The sequence below is a fragment of the Mobula hypostoma genome, chromosome 8 (genome assembly GCF_963921235.1).
Source record: "Mobula hypostoma chromosome 8, sMobHyp1.1, whole genome shotgun sequence".
NCBI lineage: Eukaryota > Metazoa > Chordata > Chondrichthyes > Myliobatiformes > Myliobatidae > Mobula > Mobula hypostoma.
Genome location: NC_086104.1, coordinates 31,793,542 through 31,814,156, shown reverse-complemented (window position 1 = coordinate 31,814,156; position 20,615 = coordinate 31,793,542). Strand labels below are relative to the sequence as shown.

Here is a 20,615-nt window from a genome sequence, read left to right as displayed (position 1 = left end):
AGTGAGATTGTACAGCTACAGGGCAGGCTGTGCAGGGTTATACAGTGCAGAGTGGGCACACAGATACTGCCTGTAATTTGTAGTCACAGTAGCGGAGAAATGATAAAATCATGCCATTGTGGTGTATAATTGTAGTCTCGGATATATACACAAGTAATAATTAAGTTGAAATCTGAATTATACTCCAGAATTTACATTCTTGCTTCGTTAAAATGCCATTTTTTTCAAAAAAGGGAGTTTGTTTTCCTTTTGAATAAATTTTAACTGGGGACTTTTTTTTGTTTTGTATTATAGATGCTGTTTTGATCTTAAAAGAGATGAAAGAGAAAAAAATTGTTCTTCGAGACTCAGCAATGTCTTCATTCTTCCATATCCTGAATGCTGCTGCCTTGAAAGGAGAAGTGGAGACAGTGCAACGGCTACATGAATCCATTGTAAACTTGGGGTTAGCCAAGGCCTCTGCTAATCTCTGTTCACCACTCATTACAGTCTATCTTGATCAGTAAGTTGCAAATACCAAAATTAACATTGCCTAGTAGTAACAAGCTAAATGTGCTCCTGAAGAAAGAACTATCCTTGCCCCTTGAATTGTTCTGGTATTTATTTTCATAATACTTTACTTTGTTGGAGGAGCTTAATTGTCATTGCAAATTAAAATCTATTTTCTTAGCTATTAGTTAAGAATTGAAATGTCTTAAAAGTTAAGTATTTTTTAGAATGCCTTTTGTGAGGAACTTTAAGCCTTGCTTTGCAATGTTTCAAGAGCTGGCATGAACTGTGCAATGCTATGTGAGTACTGGCTAAACTTCAGGTTGAGAAAACCCTGTTTAATTCCTTTCTGTTTGCAGTTAAAACTCCGAAGCAATTAACTTCATTGTCATTGGTGCCATTGCACTCTGAATTTTTATAGCTTATCTTTATCATGTCAGAATGGCTTTGGTTTACAATGTTATGATGCAACTAGGCTGTAAAAATTGAGAGTACAATGGCACCAAAGACATTGAAATTATTTTATATGTGATGCCAGTGACACCCAATTCTTCCGATTATGATCTCTGTCCTCTTCCTATATCAGTCTGTTAAGAAACATTGAAAATTTGGAGTAGATCATTCAGCCCTCTGAACCTGCTATTCAACATTATTTTGGCTGATCTTTTATCCCAACAGCATATGCACATCCTCTCTCTTTTGCGTCCTGAAATCTAATTATCTCCTTTTCAATTATGTTCAGCGATTTGGCCTTCACGGCCTTCTGAGGTGGAAAATTACCCAGCTTCTCCACCGTTTGAGAGAAAAAATTTGTCATCTCAACACCATCTTGAAGAAGTTAGTTTTGAAAATCAGTGGGAAAACCAAATTCAATGCAAACTCCGTCCTCTCCCATGGCACTGTCAGAGGTTCAGTCATCCCATTCACATCCTCAGCATCCTGTTTGTCCCCTTTGAATATTGGTTTGAGTTGGATCCCAAAGGTCCCTATCACATCCTTGTTCTCTATTCTTGCATACCCTACCCTGCATTTGTGTATCTGCATGGTCCCTGATTTCCCCCAACCTTGATTGAAAATTTTGGATTATACTTAGTGTCGTGTTGCGGTTAGTGCAAGAGTATTATAGCTGAGGGTGTTGGAGTTTGGACTTCAATTCCAACATTATCTGTAAGGAATCTGTACATTCCTTCCTCTGGAATGCGTGATTTTTTTCCATAATCTCTGGTTTCCTCCCACAGTCCAAAGACATACCAGTTGGTAGGTGAATTGATCATTGAAAGTGCTCCCGTAATTAGGCTCATATTAAATCAGGATTTCATGACAGTGTGGCTTGAAAGGCTGAAGTGGCTTGTGTCCACACTGTATTTTCATAAATATCCCTTTGACTTCTTTCAGCTTGCCTGAACTCAATATTCCACTAACTGCTTTGCTGTGCAATACCTTTTTGCCTTCAAATATTTAGTCCTCATGTTTCAAACTATTTGTTTACATCTTTTCCTTGATTCTCTCAGTCTTTGTAATGAACATGCCTTCATCTGACTTGGCATAGATATATTTGTCTGGGTTTCATTATGGGAAGCAAATCTCTGAACTGTGTGAAGTACTTTTGCAGTAGCCTAATAATTTTTAGTTTGTTAAATTCTGTTCTTAATTTTATTTGCTTTTGTTCACAATTTATGAAGATTGTCTTCCAGAAAATGTGTATCTTTATAATCTGGAGATATCTGCAGTCAATAAAAATCAAAAGAATTGCAGAATTAAAACCGCAGGCAACTTAGCAGGTCAGGAAGAGTCAGTGGAAAGTGTCAATGTTAGAGCTCAAGTACAACATTCTGGCTAAAATACTGCCTGACCTGCTCAGTGTTTTGAATACTTTTTGCTCGCTGTTGGAAGTTAAATCAAGTTAACAGTTAAAAAAAGGAACATTGCTAAGTAATTGTCTTTTAAATATATATGATATAATTTAAATTTCAAGCTAAGTGAATATGTTCAACTTTTGCCTACACCTCTTGCAAACAAAAATCATCATAACTTGTTGCATTTTTGATAATGTGAAAATTTAACATGATTTACTGTAATAATTAATCATTATTTATTTGAAGTGAATTTTTGCCTGATGAGTTGATCATAACAGTCTTGGCATCAATCATTTTAAAAATGTTTATTTTTTGATTTTCATTCATTTTCTGCTTACTTAATCTGAAGGTTGACAGCATCTGACAATTTTGGGGGGAACTTGCATGTATGTGCTAAGTCTGGCAGTACGGAGCAGACAGATTTACATACTCAATTGAAATGACATGATCATTGAACTGTTCTGCATTAATGACAGTATCCACTGACATTAATTCAGCTTCTTCTCATGGACCGGGTTTAATAACTCCTTCAAGATGGCTTCCCTCATGTCGTCATCAACCTTTTGACTTTTATCTTCCTTCTGCAAATATGCACTCTTTATCTTTTTTGAGGGCTGCAGATGATAAGATTCCATGGTTCAGTGGAATGTATGATGTGGAACAATCACTTTGGTAATGCATTTTAATATATTGATAGTTTAATTTGCTGTTTTTTTTGCCAATGGCCGCTGAAAGAGGCAAATTGCATACTGATGGTCAGCATGGAGTCCCTGACAGAAATATCCAATGTGCACATTTTCTCAAATTCCTTAAAATAGACCAACAGTTCTTTGTGTAATCAGCTGAACAAATATTCTAAATACATCTTAGTTTTCTTGTTATATCTCACTTCATTCTTTCTTTTAACGCAATGCCTCATGGGGATGTAGTGATTTGTTTGCTCTGCATAACTCAGCATTCTTACACAGGGCAACATAAATGAATGCATCTGAGGCACTATTCTAGCAAAGCTTAAACTCCATTGTGTACTTTCCCCTGGAATTCATTGTATAGCAATCAATCACAAAAATCCAAGTTGTTTTTTTCATTATGAATTACAGTGCCATCCAGACTGAGAGCTAACGTGGAATGGACTTTTAATTGAACCAGCCACTATTCTAGACGTCTTGTTCAATTTTACAACAGGCAACAAGTCACAGCATTTTATCAGGAGATTAAAATGGATTTTGGAGTGAATAGAGCATTCATTTTGAGAGTCCAGGCTTGGAGAGGCTTGGAACTATTGTGGTACTGGGTCAAAAGCAGGTGTTGACTAAATTGGAGATTTGAGATACTTTGCTTGGGCAGTATTAAGAAAATGTGCAGGAATACTGCTCACCTCTGTTCTAGGAGTGCCTCATATATACAAAGTGCAGAGGTGCTCCATTCTTCAGCTCAGGCATTCCTGTCCCTAATTAGCTCTTCAGATTGTCAGGCTTGTCAGCTCAGTACTTCAGGAGCATGATTGAAGTGTCAATTCAGAATGTAAACAATTGAGCTTACTCTGTTCTATGAGGTATATGGAGTAAAATTATCATGCCATTCAAAGTATTGTTTTGAGAATGGGGCTTTATATTTAAGTAGATGCTAATGAAATATTTTGATGGGGGAGGGGAGGGGAACAAGTAAATGCATAGGTAAGAGAAAAAGGACACCAGTTTCTCCCAAATGAACACAACTATCAGCCACGACTAATTAAGAACGAAGTGTTATTGTAAATATCTTGTGATATTTTGTTCGTCTGACAGATAAACAATGGTTTAATGGCACAGCCATGGTCTCTACTTTGCATATTTTGACCAGAAGCAGCAATTTAATAGAATAAAGTATTTCAAACTGAGAACACTTGATCCTTAAAGTTTTTTCATATTTATCCGACTGAGGCACAAAACAGAAATAAAAGTTTGTTGTTGGGAATGCGTTCGTTTTCCTCCCCCCCCCCCCCCCAATTTCAAACTGTGTTCTAATGATAGTGAAGACTTCAGTGTAGCTTGCTTTATTTTTTAAACTCGTTTTATTTTGCAATTATGAATTTAGCATCATCAGCGATGAAGGACAAAAGTAGTTCATTTGCTTTGCAGAGACAGGACACTGATAAGGTGATTTTTCGTCAAGGATCATTGGGTTGTAATTAAGTTGCATTCATGGCTATTGCATTTTGAAGGATGATTGGTAAATGACAGGCTTCATGTGCTTAGCATGGACAGCGCTAGCAATTTTTTCTGTCCCTGTCAGAAAATCCTGTTGAGGCTGATAATGTAAATGCAGCATATTATTCTGAACAAAAGAGCAGGGAAATGAGCTATCTTGTCTAGTCATTCAGTTGTTTAACAGTGACTTCCAGTTAGACTTAATTGGTTGGAAAGCACTTGACATGTGAAGTTACAGCTATTTCGAAAGCGTGTTTGAGTAAATTTTAAAGTAAGTGACAGCTAAATTGTACCTAGGGAAATTATAAAGCCTTCAACACAGTTAATTTTTTGAGGATTAGTTGTAATTGCAACACCAGTCTCCTTGAAGATTCCTCATTATGTCTAATGAACAGCGAAACATTTAGCTCAGTAAAGAGCCAGTCCTTTAAATCTATGATTGTGCAAAACTGATTGTACCATGTAGAATTGATTTCCCTGTACACTAACATCTGATTTAGATTTGCAGATTGGAATTTGTTACACAAGTGTTTCTTTTTGCCTCCAATTTCTTTCTCTTCCACCATCCCCCATTTTATTTTGCTCCTTTCCCTGAGGTTTTCAGCTTCAAAAGCCAAGCTTTTCAATCAGTAAAACTGTCATGAATTGCCACTTAACTGAAGCTTTTAACCTAACGTTACCACATGGCAATTAAAATCAACAGTCGACAGTGTTTCCTTACATTATATAAAAATGAACTGTCTCTTGCTCTTCCATTGTAAAGTTCTTCATCACTGAATAAATGGGGCTAAGCAGTTGAATAGCAGCTGTAAGCTTTTCACGGCAGTGCTCTATTGTTTGTCTCGTCTGTTGCTTTTATTTAGTTGCACCATCCATTCACAGATAAAAATTAACCTGTAATTTTGTCTTCATACAAAATGACAAAAATTTGAATGTCTCAGTACGGTTCCACTCACTGTACTGTAAACATGGCTTGAGAAGGGTATAAGGTACATATCTATCATGTGAAGCCCCATTTACACAGAAGAAAAACACTGTGTTCGATTGTAATGATCCCTATTTAGTTCAGTTTTGTATTTGAGGCATCTTTTTTTATTTTTGCAATATTTAGTATGTTGACTTAACAGGCATTTAATGACAGCAGAAGCTTTGCCTTTATTTTGTTTTAAATCAATTCTGAACTAGATAAGTAGGTAAGACATCTGGATTTGGAATACTGAAGCCATGTATTCCTCCCCCCCTACCCCCCTGCAAATTCACAATTTTGTTTAGAAATATCCAACAACAGAATGTTCACCCAGAATGCCTTATGGTCTTTAGAAACTGCATAAGTCTAGGCTGACGGTGTTGTCCAGCCGCTGCTGTGCATGAAGTAATTTCTTCATCTTTCTGCCCTTCAGTTTGAGAGATTAAACCAACTGTATCACCTGTATAATCTGTTTACAAATGTGTATCAAACTGACAGCATGTCACCTATGAGGAGAAGTAAATTGGAGAGAGAGCAGACTTCGGAAATTTTGGTTTGGAATTTGGCTTTGGTAGAGATTGACTGAAAGTTGTGTGTGGAAATTATTTGAGTTGGTTTAAAATGATGAAAACTGTGACCTAGAGCTTTAAGAATAGCTATTTATCATGGTATCGGACACATATTTCAATGATTGTTTTAAACATTTTAAAACATACTTCAATCAAATGGAACTAGCGTCATGACTAGGACATGAGTACTTTTAAGTTGCTATTCTTACTGCAAGTGAGGATGCGATTTTATTAAAAGGCAGTGAACCAAATAGGACTGATGATACTGTGTAATCTGACGAATTTTACCTGAACATTCAAATCTGGATTGTATGGAAATTAAGTTTTATATTTATTGAAATGCAGAATGAATGCATTTTTTCTGTTTCAAAAAAGTACCTCCAAGCCTTTTTTCCTAATTATTAGTTATCCTTGTAAAAACAGCATGAATTTAATTTTGAGATCCCCCATCATGTTAACAGATCTTCAGTTCAACGTAATTCATCTCCACATTAGCAAGGCTGTACCTTTTTAAAAAAAAATCCATTGTTTTAAAACCATAAGACATAGGAGCAGAATTAGGCAATTTGACCCATTGAGTCTGCTCCACCATTCAATCATGGCTGATCCTTTCCCCCCTCCTCAGCTCCACTCCCGTAACCTTTGATGCCATGGCCAATCAAGAACCTATCCATCTCCGCCTTAAATACACCGAGCGACCTGGCCTCCACACCTGCCTGTGATAACAAATTCACCACCCTCTGGCTGAAGAAATTTCTCTGCTTCACTGTTTTAAATGGACGCCCTTCTATCCTGAGGCAGTGCCTTTTGTCCTAGTCTCCCCCACCATGGGAAATATCCTTTCCATATCTAGGCCTTACAACATTTGAAAGGTTTCGATGAGATCCCCCCCGATCCTAAATTCTAGCAAGTACAAGCCCAGAGCCATCAAGCGTTCCTCATATGATAACTTCTTCATTCCTGGAATCATCCTTGTGAATGTCCTGAACGCTCTCCAGTACCAGCATATCTTTTCTTAGATAAGGAGGCCAAAACGTTTCACAATACTCGAGGTGAGGCCTCACCAGTGCCTTATAAAGCCTCAGCATCAAATCCCTGATCTTATATTCTAGACCTCTTAAATGATTGCTGACATGGCAGTTTCCTTCCTCACCACTGACTCAACCTGCAAGTTAACCTTCAGGGTGTTCTGCACAAGGACTCCCAAGCCCCTTTGGATCTCAGATTTTTGGATTTTCTCTCAGTTTAGAAAATAGTCTGCACATTTACTTCTTTTACTAAAGTGCATGACCATGTATTTTCCAACATTGTATTTCACTTGCCACTTGCTTGCTCATTGTCCTAATCTGTTTGAGTTCTTCTGCATCCTACCTGTTTCCTCAACACTACCTGCCCCTCCACCAATCTTTGTATCATCTGCAAACTTGGCAACAAAGAAATGTATTCCATCATCTAAATCATGACATACAGCATAAAAAGAAGCGGTCCCAATACTGACCCTTGTGGAACACCTCTAGTCACTGGCATAAAACCAGAAAAGGATCATTTTATTCCTACTCGCTTCCTCCTACCAATCAGCTAATGCTCTAACCATGTTAGTAACTTTCCTGTAATACCATGGGCTCTTAATTTCGTAAGCAGCCTCATGTATGGCACCTTATCAATTGAAAATCCAAGTACACAACATCTACTGCATCCCCTTTATCTATCCTACTTGTAATCTCCTCAAAGAATTCCAACAGGTTTGTCAAGCAGGATTTTCCCTGAAGGAAATCATGTTGACTTTGTACCATGTTGTCCTGTGTCACCAAGTATTCCATTGTCTTATCCTTAACAATTGACTCCAACATTTGAGGTTAGGCTAACAGGTCTATAATTTTCTTTCCGCTGCCTTCCTCCTTTCTTAAAAGAGTGGAGTGACATTTGCAATTTTCTCTTCCTCTGGAACCCATGCCAGAGTTCAATGATTCTTGAAAGATCATTACTGATGCCTCCACAATCTCTGCCACTACTTCTTTCAGAACACTAGAGTGCAGTTCATCTGGTCTGGGTGACTTGGGCATCTTTTAGGTCTGTCAGCTTTTGGAGCATCTTCTCCCTTGCAGTAGTCACTGCACCCACTTTCCTTCCCTCACACCTTTCAACACCTGGCACACTGCTAGTGTCTTCCACACAGACACAAAATACTCACTTAGTTCATCTGCTATCTCCTTGTCCCCTGTTATTATTTCACTGGCCTGATTTTCTAGAGATCCTATATCCACTCTAATCTCTTCTATATATTTGAAAATTTTTTTTCTATCCTGCTTGATATTGTTTGTTCGTTTGCTTTCATATTTAATTCCCCCCCGCCATGATTTTTTTAGTTGCTCTCTGTAGGTGTTTAAAAGCTTCCCAATCTTCTATATCTCCCTGCTAAATTTTGCTTTGTTGTTTGCCCTCTCTTTTGCTTTTACACTAGCTTCGAATTCCCTTATCAGCCATGGGTATACTATTTTGCCATTTGAGTATTCCTTTGTCTTTGGAATACATCTATCCTGTCCCTTAATTTCTTAGAAACTCTCGCCATTGCTGCTCTGCTCTCATCACTGCCAGCATCTCCTTCCAATTTACTTTTGCTAATTTCTCTCTCATACCACTGTAATTTCCTTTACTCCACTGAAATACTGCTACATCAGACTTTACTTTCTTTCTATTAAATTTCAAGTTGAACTCAATCAAGTTGTGACCATTGTCTCCTAAGGGTTCCTTTACCTTAAGCTCCCTAATCGCCTCTAGGTCATTACATAACACCCAATCCCCAATAATTGATCTCCTATTAGGCTCAACAACACCCAATCCCCAATAATTGATCTCCTATTAGGCTCAACAACAAACTACTCTAAAAAGCCATGTCATCAGCATTCAACAAATTCACTCTCGAGGTCCATTACCAACTTTATTTTTCCCAGTCGACCTGCGTGTTAAAATCTTCCATGACAGTCATAATATTGCCCTTTTGACACGCCTTTTCTATTTCCCGTTGTTTGTATTCCACATCCCAGCTACTGTTTGAAGGCCTGTATATAACTGCCATCAGAGTCCTTTTACCCTTATAGTTTCTGAACTCAACACACAAGGATTCAACATCTTTGTGTTGAATCACATATCACATGTCACATATTTGATGCTATTCTTTATCAGCAGAGCTGTGCCACTCCCACTACTTGGCTTCCTATCCCTCCGATACAACATGTAACCTTGGACATTCAGCTCCCATCTGCAACCATCCTTCAGCCACGATTCAGTGATGGCCACAACATTATACCCGGCCATCTGTAAAAGTGCAACAAGATCATCCACCTTATTTCTTATACTCTGTGCATTGAGTTTTGCAACTTATTCCATTTACTTGTTCTTCATTTCCTGTTCAAGTGAGCCAAACATGATGACAATCTTGTCATTATGCTCATTTGTGTACTGAGGTTCAAAATACACATGCTTTCTTCTTCTAAGACCATCAATTTCTGCTTTGCATAAGAATAGCATCTCTGCTTCTAACTTATTCCATTCTTTTTGTCATCTGTTGGTTCATTTCCTCCACAAAATTTATTTTGCTTTTGGATCCTTAACCAAAATGTTTGATGCCTGTAAATCATCCAGTCTTCCTTGCTCAAAGCCATCTCTTTGCTATATTTCATTTTCTTGTTTTACAATTGGTAATTGAAACCCTTGTTCCCATGTACTTCCTGGCCTCTCACCACTTGGCGATAAACCCTGCTCACGATCGTTTAGAACTGAGGTGCATAGAAAGCTTTTCTCTCAGAAAGTGGTAATTTTCTGGAATATTGCACCCCTGGGGGGTTGTGGAGTTGAGAACCCTGGAAGTATTTTTTTTAAAAAGTAGATACATTTTTGAAGATTTTGGAAATTGAGGGCTATATGGAATTGGCACAGAGGAGGTCTTGAGCCCAAGGGGAGTATTAGCTGTGATATTGATTGCAGTACTCGTTAGAAGGGTGAGGTGTCTTACTTCTGATATCTCATTGAGTATGCATTCTTATCTCCCCACATCTTTTGATTCTATCCTTCTACACGCACTTTGGGAGAGTCATCAATTTTGGTCGTACTCTTCCAGAATTTTTCAATTTTTTTGAGTTGATATAGTTTATTTGAGTGTTGTGAGATGTTTTATCGAGTGGTTATTTGTAGTCAAGTTATTGCTTTTTGAAAAACTAAGAAAACAGTATGAGAAACTGGAAACAGAGTGGACTATTTGACCCTTCAAACATCTTCTGATATTCAATATGGTCAAGGCTGATCGGACCTCGGCCTCAATTCTTCTCCTGTACCAAATCCCAAATTGCTTTCTGTCCTTCAATCCTCTAAAATAATTATCTACCTTCACTTTAACTACTTATAATAAATTAGCCTGCGCAACTCTCTGGAGAAGAGAATTCCAGGGATTAACTCAACTGCGAGAAGAACTGTCTAGATACTTAAGTTTTATGTATAAACTGCACCAGGATTAAAGCTGGTTCCCCACCCTCCTTTTAAGTTCTCTAACTAATGAAAACATTTGACTTGTATCCTGTTATGTTACCTTATGTTTCAAGAATATCATCCATCCCTTACAGCAACACACCCGAAGTGCTGGGGGAGCTCAGCAGTCGGGCAGCGTCTAGGGAGGAAAATGAGCAATCGACGTTTTGGATCAAAACCCTTCATTAGGACTCATTCATTTCTTGATATTCAACACTCAATATCTTTGACTTTGAGATTTTGCTAGGCAGTAGAGTTTAAAAAAAACATAACATTTGAAAAAATGTTTACAAACTGCAGGTTTACATGTAACTTAAGTTGAAAAATCACAATTTCACAAGTTCTTATTTCGGATCTTATTTTAACTGTAGGAACAGGACTTGCGGATTTTGTGCAATTTCTGAGGAGGTACAAGCTGTCTGAGAATGTGCTTTGTTTCATTATCAGATTTTGTGCTGGTTTTATTTATTTAGAGATGCAACACGGGCCCTTCCGGCCCACCGAGCTATGCTGCCCAGTAGCCCACTGATTTAACACTAGCCTAATCAGGACAATTCAGAATGACCAGTTAACCTGCACACAGTTTTTGTACTTGGAGGGAAACCCACACGCACTCAGGAAGAATGTGCAAACTTTTTTCAAAGGATGCTGAAATTGAATTCTGAACTCTGACGACTGGAGTTGTCAAATGCTACCATGGCGCCCCAACAAAACTAGTCTGGACAATATCTTATTCATGCAGTGCTGCAGTTCCATCGCAAAATGGCCTGTTAGCATATTGTCTTTCTTGATCCTGTAAGGGGTGTCAATGGAATAATAATCATTTTCTGTCAATTTGTACAGGTGCTATTGGCCTATGGCTACCCACAAAATCAAATTTATTAACCATGGACATTCAACGCAGAGAGTCATAGCATCATACAGCATAGAATGCAGGCCCTTGGGTCCCTGTTGACCAAGGTGCCCATTGAAGCCCTTTGCCTTTGTTTAGCCCAACTCTTTCTAATCATTTCCTATCTGTGTATCTGTCCAACTGTCTTTTTACAAGCTGTCATTATACCACCTACTCTGGAAGCTTATACAATATACTTCCCATCAAAAATAAGTCTCTCACAGGTTGCTATTGAACCTATCTCCTTTCACTTTAAACCTACATCTTCTAGTTCTTGATTCCTCAACCCTGGGGGAAAAGACAAGTGCATTCACCCTATCTGCAGAATTCCTGTTGAGTGCATTCACCCTATCATGATTCATACTCTTCTGTGTGATCACCTTCAGCCTCCCACACTCCATGGGGGGAGAAAGTTGTCGCCTGTCCAACTGAATCCCTTGGGTCCTGGCAGCAACCTTGTAAATTGCTTCTGCAATAACCAGAGTAAGATGCATCTTCTTTGTTGCAGGGGGAGCAAAACTGAACTCACTCTTCAGTGGAACATAGTACTCATTGAGACTGTCACAGCAATCCAGACAGAGCCACTTCTTTTTCCTCTTATAACTTCAATTTATTTCCTTTCAAATACTTACCTTGCTCCCTTCTGAAAGCTACAGTGATTCTGCCCCCAGCACTATCCCTGGCAATGCATTCCGGACTTAAACTACTTCCTGTTTATATTGTGGCTCTTTTTAATATCCTCTGCAAAAACAAAAGCTGATTTAAAAACTAGAAAATCTTGTACATTACATAGTGAAGTAGTACCATTCCTACAGTGGATTCTTTTGGGACTGAGATGGGTCTGCATAAATATATATATATCGATTAGAATACAGTCCTGTGAGAATAGTGGTAGTGATTTTAATTGCACAGCTTCTCTACCTTTTGTTGTCTCAATGGAGGTAATCATGCTGGGTTCCTTGTACCGAAGGAGGATTATTATGATAAATATTGATGATTTTAAGACTTTCTGATCCAAAAAAGGGGATAGTGTCAATTTAAACATATTGGCAGTGTATCTTGGTAATAAAAGTGGGGCATTTGTAAATTGGAAAATCTGAGGAATAATGTAACAGATATGGGACCAATTTCTTAAGGAAAGATTGCTTTCTTAGCAATTTATCTTGAGTAGGCTTATTTAGCCAGATTACAATTATTTTGATTAATGCCTTCGAAGAAGTGTTGCTATATTATGTAACTGAAACTTTCTCGATTCTTTTTCAGGGGGAATTTACCCGCAGCACTAGATGCAGTTATTGATTGTCACAAGAAATACAACCATATGCCAAGGCTCCATGATGTTTTGTGCAGCTTGGTTGAGCAGGGCGACACGGATCTCTTGCAAAAAGGTAACTAAGAAAGGGATTCTGTAAAGGCCTTTCTGCAAGTGTTTTTCTGTTTCAAGCAAATGCTCTGCCCTCTAACTTAAATAACTTAGAATACCAATGCTCAAATTACTGTCTTTTTAACATCTACCTGTGTTATACTCTCCAAGATAAACGGTTTTGATTGATCATATGACTCGATTCCACTACAGAGGGTTAGATTTGGAAGTTAGGTTGAAAGTGTTATTCTATGAAATTATAGTTATATAAAACATGATATAATGTATCAGATATAGACAAGGTTACTTTTTAAGAATGACCAATTAAAGTACTTGTAACTAAGTACTTTAACCCCCTGAATAACTTGTATTTTATGGCCCTTTTAAGGGAACTTGGGTAAAAGCATTCTTGGAATTTGAGGAATAAAATGTTTCGAGTGGATTCTGTTGATCATTACCATAGGAAAAAGTGGTATAATTGTATGTCGCTTGTGAGCATAATGTACTTGGATTTTATGATATTTTGAAATGCAGTCAGTTATGCTGGGGGAAAAGTTTAGTATTTTGGGTGCAAACCATTGCTATTCATAATAAGTATATTTATAACATTAACTAGGTATGCCATCATTTCCGTGGAGAGATTCAACCCACATTTCAATTACCTTAACTTTGGGGAGCATCTAAGCATGTTAGATTTGGTGTTGGAAAGGAGTTTTCAAAATGATAGAAGTTAAGAAATTAATTCTAGCACTTCACTCCAATGCAAAGCTTTAAATTTAGGGAGTAAGGGAGTAAATGAGACATAAATATAGAGCTTTTTCTAGAAAATGCTGATTCTTTTTTGAATAACTTGAAGTATTTAGTGCCTTTCCATTCCTATGCCATCTTGTGTTTTGGTTGCATGGAAAGTGTAACTAGGAAGGTCTTGCAAAATTGTATGGATGGATTCAGTGGTAACTCGACTTTCTACATCAAAGGAAGCAAAGATGATGAATCAAAAGTAACTTAGCTTGTTAAGACAAAGGCTGTTACTTGATTCCAGACATTTTTAAAGCTGCCTCCAGCTCCTGTGCAAAAATCTTTATTATTATTTTATATGTATGGTATGTAAATTAATTATTTCCATCTTTCTCAGAAATAAGTGGAATCATGAATTTTAACAGAAATAGCTTGCTGATATTTTTGAAGTGAAAATGTAATTTTAATTTTAACAATTGTTACAGTATTTAAATTTTTCTGTGCACACAGCTATGGATTTTGTGAACCAAGAACGCGGTGAAATGACAATGTTATACGACCTCTTTTTCGCTTTTCTTCATACTGGGAAATACAAAGAGGCCAGAAAAATTATCGAGGTGGGACTTCATCCTATTATGCTGTTCACACAGCCATTTTAGTTGGAACAATGAACGTCAATTAATATGCTGCACCTAAAATGAGTATTAGTCTAATTCTGACTGATGCAATTTAGTCTACAAATTGAATAATGTTAACCTTATTAGTGGTGATAAGTGTAGAATTTCTTTTTTGATGTCGACAGAGTGTTGTAGAAAGAATTATAGCCATTGTTTCTGTTAGATGTTATTCAAATTTAAATATTTTTTTCTAGCTCTACTTGATTGAGTTGCTTCTTTTTACTAAATATTATGCTTGCATATTAAACCTGCAATTGTGGAAAAAATAATTTAAACCTCCAGTCCTGGGTGTATAAAGTTCTTAATCCCCTTTACTGATCAATTCTTTTGTTGTGCTTAAAAGCAGTGGAATTTAATTTGCTGCAGACAGAGGGTGAATCTGGTCAGATTTACTGCAGGGCATGTCTAGCAGCAAATAATCAGCCAGTCTGATGCAGCATCATATTAAATTCAACTTTACTTTCCTGTAATTCCTTAAGCAGCTTATGATCAGCCAAAGGTGACTGATCACTCAACTAAATTTTGCATACTGTTTCTGGTCTTGATTAAAATCTTTCATAGCAATATAAGGGATATGTTGGAGAAAAAAATCTTCTCTGGCTCTTACATTTGCTTTTCTTGGGACTGATGACATTAATAGCTTTTATGATTTAATAGGACATTGTAGGTGCCTAATTTCTGAAGGATTGTGCTGTTTAATTTTTTAATCATTGTGGAAATCGATAAAATGTGGAGGCATTGTCTGTTTTTAATAATAGATTGACACAGTGCTGGTAGCATTTTTATGAACAGAGAGGGATAGGTTTAGGCTATTTGGCCCCTCAAAGTTGTGATTTAATTCAAAACTCTGTGCCTTTTCTCTTATTTTGTTAACTTTCGTTCTATATTTCCTGTTACCCTTAACTGACAAAAATCAATTTATCTTAGTCTTGAAGTTTCAGTTAATCCAGAATCCTCTGGGTGAAAGGTTACTATTGCCCCATGTATGGAAAATAGCACAGCTCGAATTTAAGGACCGCGCCCCTTGTCAGAATAGGGAAAGGAAAACAAATTGCTTTCACACTGGAGAGAATATTGGGTGGGGGGCAGTGGAGTAGATAGGACAAAGGGAATATCTGTGACAGGGTCACCTGGTCGTTATGTTTATGTGGGGAAGTTAGTAGAAGAGAAGTGAATTGAAGGCAGTTAAAAAGAACACGCAGGAATATAAAAGTTGGAACATGCACCTCAGATCATGCTGTGCCAGTGGAGGTCGAAAATCAGCTTGCATCACAGATGGATGGCTTGCTGCAGAAATGGCCATTGCTATTATGGACAAAATGTAAGTTATCTGAAGTTGCTAAACCGATATCAAGTCTGGGTGGGTGCAATGCTTCCAGACTGAAGGGGCCCTACCTCAAGTTTGTATTGGGGGCCTGTAACAGAACTAGAGGCAAAAGGTAGAATTTCTTAAAATGGAATGGAGAATAAATGTGGCAGACAACATGGAACTCTGAGTTGCCATGCAGGCTGAATGTGCTTGGTTTCTGCAGAGGAGACCATGCGCAAAATGCTGTGAACTAGATTGGAAAAATTGAGGAAATGTTGTTGGTAGACACAAGAATATCACTTCCTTCCATGGCAGATTGTGTCTGAAAAATAAAGTTGGGTTGAAAAAGGAAGGTTCATTCATCTGAAAGGTGTGGTCGTCACTGATGACTGTTGATTCGAATGCATTGTCAAGTGCTGTTTCCATTTGGTCCAGCACCAGTGTCACCTATTTGTATACGTGTGGCTCAAGACAGAACTCTCTGGCAAAACCTTTGACAAGGTCGGCATGTAATAGTTCAAAGTGTGATCAACAAAGCCTTCTGGAGATTCAGTGTGAAAAGTACCATGGAGTTGCAGCATCAAGCACTTTGACTATAGAGTTTCCTTACCCATCTTGCAACCAACACTGCTTCAGTGTTTCAACTTCAAGGTAATGTATGCACAGAAAAATCATATTTGTATTGGTTTCTCCACAATCATATATGATCCACCAAAACAAACTCTTTGAATGTTTTTAAAGGCTGTAAATTAAATAGCAATACTACAAAATACAGTGGTAGGCAACAAAGTGGTCAAAATGTAGAAGACAACATTACCATCATCGTAATCTTGAGCCTGTTTATGCCGAATAGGTTGGTATTGTCGATCTTCCATGTCATTTGCTACTCTTCATTTTGAGTGGTTAATTTTCATCAAATTTCTCTTCAAATTTCTGCATAAACATACAATAAAATTTTTATGCGTTTTTAAATAGGTATGCAAATATTCAATTTTGTCCAATTTCTCTACAGGTTATATTGATACTAATTACAAATTAAATGTGCAAATTTCCATAATAACTTTGTTGAAAGTTAAAAGACAGGGATATTGTCTTGCATTTCAAAAAAAGACCCTGGAAATAGAGGAGTCAGTTAGAATTTGTGGAAAAGGTTGGTTATGTCTTTTTTTGTATACAGTTGAGAGAACAGTATTTGCTATTACCTGATAAAGTAACAGTGGCATGAATGGCTAGGTTATCAGTCAGAGGGATTGTTTTATTCAACATTATAATAATGCTGGAACTAATTTTGTTCTTATTCCAGTTATATATACTTCCATTACTTTTCTCCTCATGGAGCGCACCCCCCCCCCCGGCAAAGTCATGAGAAAGTCATGGGGTCTATTTGATGAATTAAGCTAACCTGTTAACATAGGTGATCTGTATGCTTAATGGTTTTCTTAGAGGTGAGAGAGAACTGGATAAGATTCATTTCAAATGTAAATCAGATTTATTTCAAGATATAGTACTTTGAGAAACAGTTTGAGGAACTTCAACCATAAGACAACTGTGGTCCTTGGGAGAAATGGTTCACTTTAGACTTGTGGTTCACAAAGCTCCTGATCTGAGGATTTTGTTGCCTCTTAATCCATTGTAAAAATATTGGGAAGTGCACAATCATTTGTTTCCCCAACCCATATTCTATTCTTTTTGCACCTACTGTTGGAATCCAAATTAGAATTGCTTAACCAAGCATTGGAGAGGATCTTCGGACTACAAATTCCTATCACTAAAGCTTCGTGCATCTCTCTGCCACTTTCTCAGCCCACGTACTGATCCATCAAGCATATTTTTACTACTTCCAAACCTGAATATTCATATCTTAATTCCTAGCTGTCCTTTCATTTCTGTTCTACAAAAACTTGTTTAATTCTAAGTTTTGCTCCAATGTCCAATTCTTGCTAATTCCCTTCTATTCATCACCATATGCACAATAACCCACACTGACCTCTTGTGAAGAATGCATCACAATTTGAACTACAGTTTGCTCCAGCCCTCTAATCTTATACTTAGACCATAGTGACTAGGCACTTAACTCTTGAATTCTCTGTAAATGTCTCACTGTAAATTCTCTGTAAATGCTTCTTTAAGATGCTCAGTAAAACCCACAGTTCTGACTGAGCCTTTGGCCACCTTTTGAGGTTTCATATCACTCAATGTCATTTTATTGTTTGGCACACCTGAAAGGCATTATGAAGGTTACTGCCTATAACAGACTAATTAATAGTGAATTTTTGTCATGATTAGTTATAAACTCCAATGCTAATGAAACTAACAAAGTACTGTATTATTAGAATTTGGTTAATTTGGTTTCATCAATTACTTCATGTATTCATGTGGTGACTATCTTTTGCATGTTGATACCATCATTTTGGAAATCCAGCAAAGGGAATACTTTTGGCAACATAATGTTTAATGCAGTTTGAGAGAGAAACCGATTCTTCTCAAGGACGAAGACAAGCTCATAAAATAATAAAGTTGAAAGTAAATTTATTATCAAAGGTCTTGGATGTCACCATATACACTTCTGAGATTTATTTTCTTGTGGGCATACTCAATGAATCCAAGAACCATAACAGAGTCAAAGAAAGACTACACCTAGCAAGGTGGGCAAACAACCAATGTGCAAAAGAAAACAAACTGAGCCAAAGAAAAGATAATGACAAACAAATAAGCAAAAAACATTGAGAACATGAGATGAAGCATCCTTGAAAATGAGTCCATAGGTTATGGGAACAGTTCAGTGATGGGGCAAGTGAAGTTATCCCCTCTGATTCACAGCCTGATGGTTGAGGGATGATAACTGTTTCTGAACCTGGGGGTGTGAGTCCTGATGGCAGCAGCGAGAAGAGAGCATGGTCAGAATGGTGGGGTCCCTGATGATGGATACTGCTTTCCTGCGACAACGCTCCGAGTAGATGTGCTCAATATTTGGGAGTGCTTTACTCATGGTGGATTGGGTCGTGTCCACTACCTTTTGTAGGATTTTCCATTCAAGGGCATTGGTGTTTCCATACCAGGCAGTGATGCAGTCAGTCAATATACTCTCCACCGCACATCTAAGTTTGCCAAAGTTTTAGAAGCTATTGCAAGTCTTCGCAAACTCCTCAGGAAGTAGAGGTGCTGCTGTGCTTTCTTTGTATTTGCATTTGTGTGTTGAGCCCAGGACAGGCACTGAAATGATAATACTGAAGAATTTAAAGTTGCCTACCCTCTCCATGTCTGGCTTCCTGATCCTCATGGACCTCCAATTCGAACAGCTGCAAGTGATAGCAAGTTGACTTTAGCTTGAATTTATTAGTCCACATATTAGTTGATTCTGAAATCATACAGAGGAATCTATAACTAACACTCATGGAAAATTATAGGCTTAAGAATGTGTTGCATTTGTATGGAATGAAATGAATCAAACGAATCTCTGTAGCATCACTGAAAAGTGCCTATACTCAGAGAAGAATGTTTTATTCAAAAGCTACAGTGGTGGTGGTGGGGGGGGGGGGGGGGAGGAGGAGGAGATTTCCTAATCTCAGAAACGCTATTTCAGTTCTTCACTTAAGCACACAAGTGGGACACGCGCAATTCAAGCAGAAATGTCCTTCAACAGGTGTGTAGTAAAACTGCAATTGGCATATGAGTGTAGTATTTCAGGTTTTGTGGGCTGCATGGTGGCCCAGCAATTATGGTAAAAGTTTCGAGGGCAAGCAATAGGAAGAGAGGTGATCATTTCCTGCCATTGTCTGTAAGGAGTTTGTCTGTTCTCCCTGTGACTGCATAGATTTCTTCAGGATGTTCTGATTTCCTCGCACATTGCAAAAGATGTATGGGTTTTGGCTAGTAAGTTGCGGACATGCTTTGTAGGGATCCAGAGGCATGTTGCCACTTGGGAATGACTGCAAGCACATCTTTGGGTTGTGTTGGTTATTGACACAAATGATGCATTTCACTGCATGTTTCAAAGTTTCAATGTATGTGTGACAAAGCTAATCTAATCTAATCACAATCTTAGTAATATTTATAAATTTTGGTCAACACAAAAAATTTTGTAGATGTTGGAAATCGAAAGCAACATGCGCAAAATACAGGAGGAACTCAGCTGTCCCAAAACTTGCATGTCTTTGAAACAACCTGGCTTGCACTTCACCTTGCTATACTGTATTTGAAAATAATTATGGAAGTCCTTGAAGAAAATAGTCCAATTTAGTGTTAATGATTAATTTTTCTCCTGAAGCTTCAGTTATGTATCCCTACTTGATTTTGAAGTATAAGGTATGAGTAGGTGGAGGTGTGAAATGGAAGTAACGTGATGAATTCCTCAATTCAAGCCATATTGATATTTCAGTAATGTATATAAGAACTAATGTAGAATGTCAGACTATTTCCCCCTGTAGATCTCCTTTAAACAACAAAATTGTGTGAAATGGATGTTTTGTGTTTCAGGTCACTGCTACTTTTCTGTAATTCATAAGATAACTTGCTAGTAAAGCACTACTTAGTATCTGAGCAATAAGCTGTAAATGTAGAACATCCACTGAGGTTAGGAGATTTGGTTAAGCTGACCTAGATGTTCTTTTGAGGATTGAGACTTAGGGTAAGTGAAAACTGTTCTCAGTATCAGATGAAACTGAAGGATATCTGCATTTATTGCTTCCCTGTCCTTGAAATGACAGGCACATCAATCAAGTCTAAACACAGGAGATTTAATGTATTACATGTTGTGGATTTGTGTATTGTTGAGATCAGTGTCATTTGGATAGACAAAGATATTGAAAGTTGTAATCAAATGTGTATTTGTTCTGTACCTAACCTCAAAATCCATTTGGTTTTCAAGATTCATTAATGTAATATGTAGTGTCATGCCATGAGTTTTGTGTAAATCTACTTTAAATACTGCAGTAAAATTCGTAACAACTTTATCACCTTCAAAGTAGGACTTCTGAAATTGTTGACAGCTTTTGTTAGTATTAGCAAATTGAAGAGTAGTGTATGTTTACCTAAGTACTCAAGTT

At 37.6% G+C, this 20,615-nt stretch overlaps 1 protein-coding gene across 1 annotated transcript in view; it reads left to right on the top strand.

Moving 5' to 3' along the window:
• Nucleotides 1-20,615, top strand: part of lrpprc (leucine-rich pentatricopeptide repeat containing) — a 140,802-nt gene that overhangs the window by 72,842 nt on the left and 47,345 nt on the right. Inside the window, exons 23-25 of the mRNA XM_063055649.1 lie at nucleotides 295-502; nucleotides 12,747-12,871; nucleotides 14,095-14,201. Coding sequence (XP_062911719.1) covers nucleotides 295-502; nucleotides 12,747-12,871; nucleotides 14,095-14,201 — 440 coding nt within the window. The remainder of the gene's footprint in view (nucleotides 1-294; nucleotides 503-12,746; nucleotides 12,872-14,094; nucleotides 14,202-20,615) is intronic.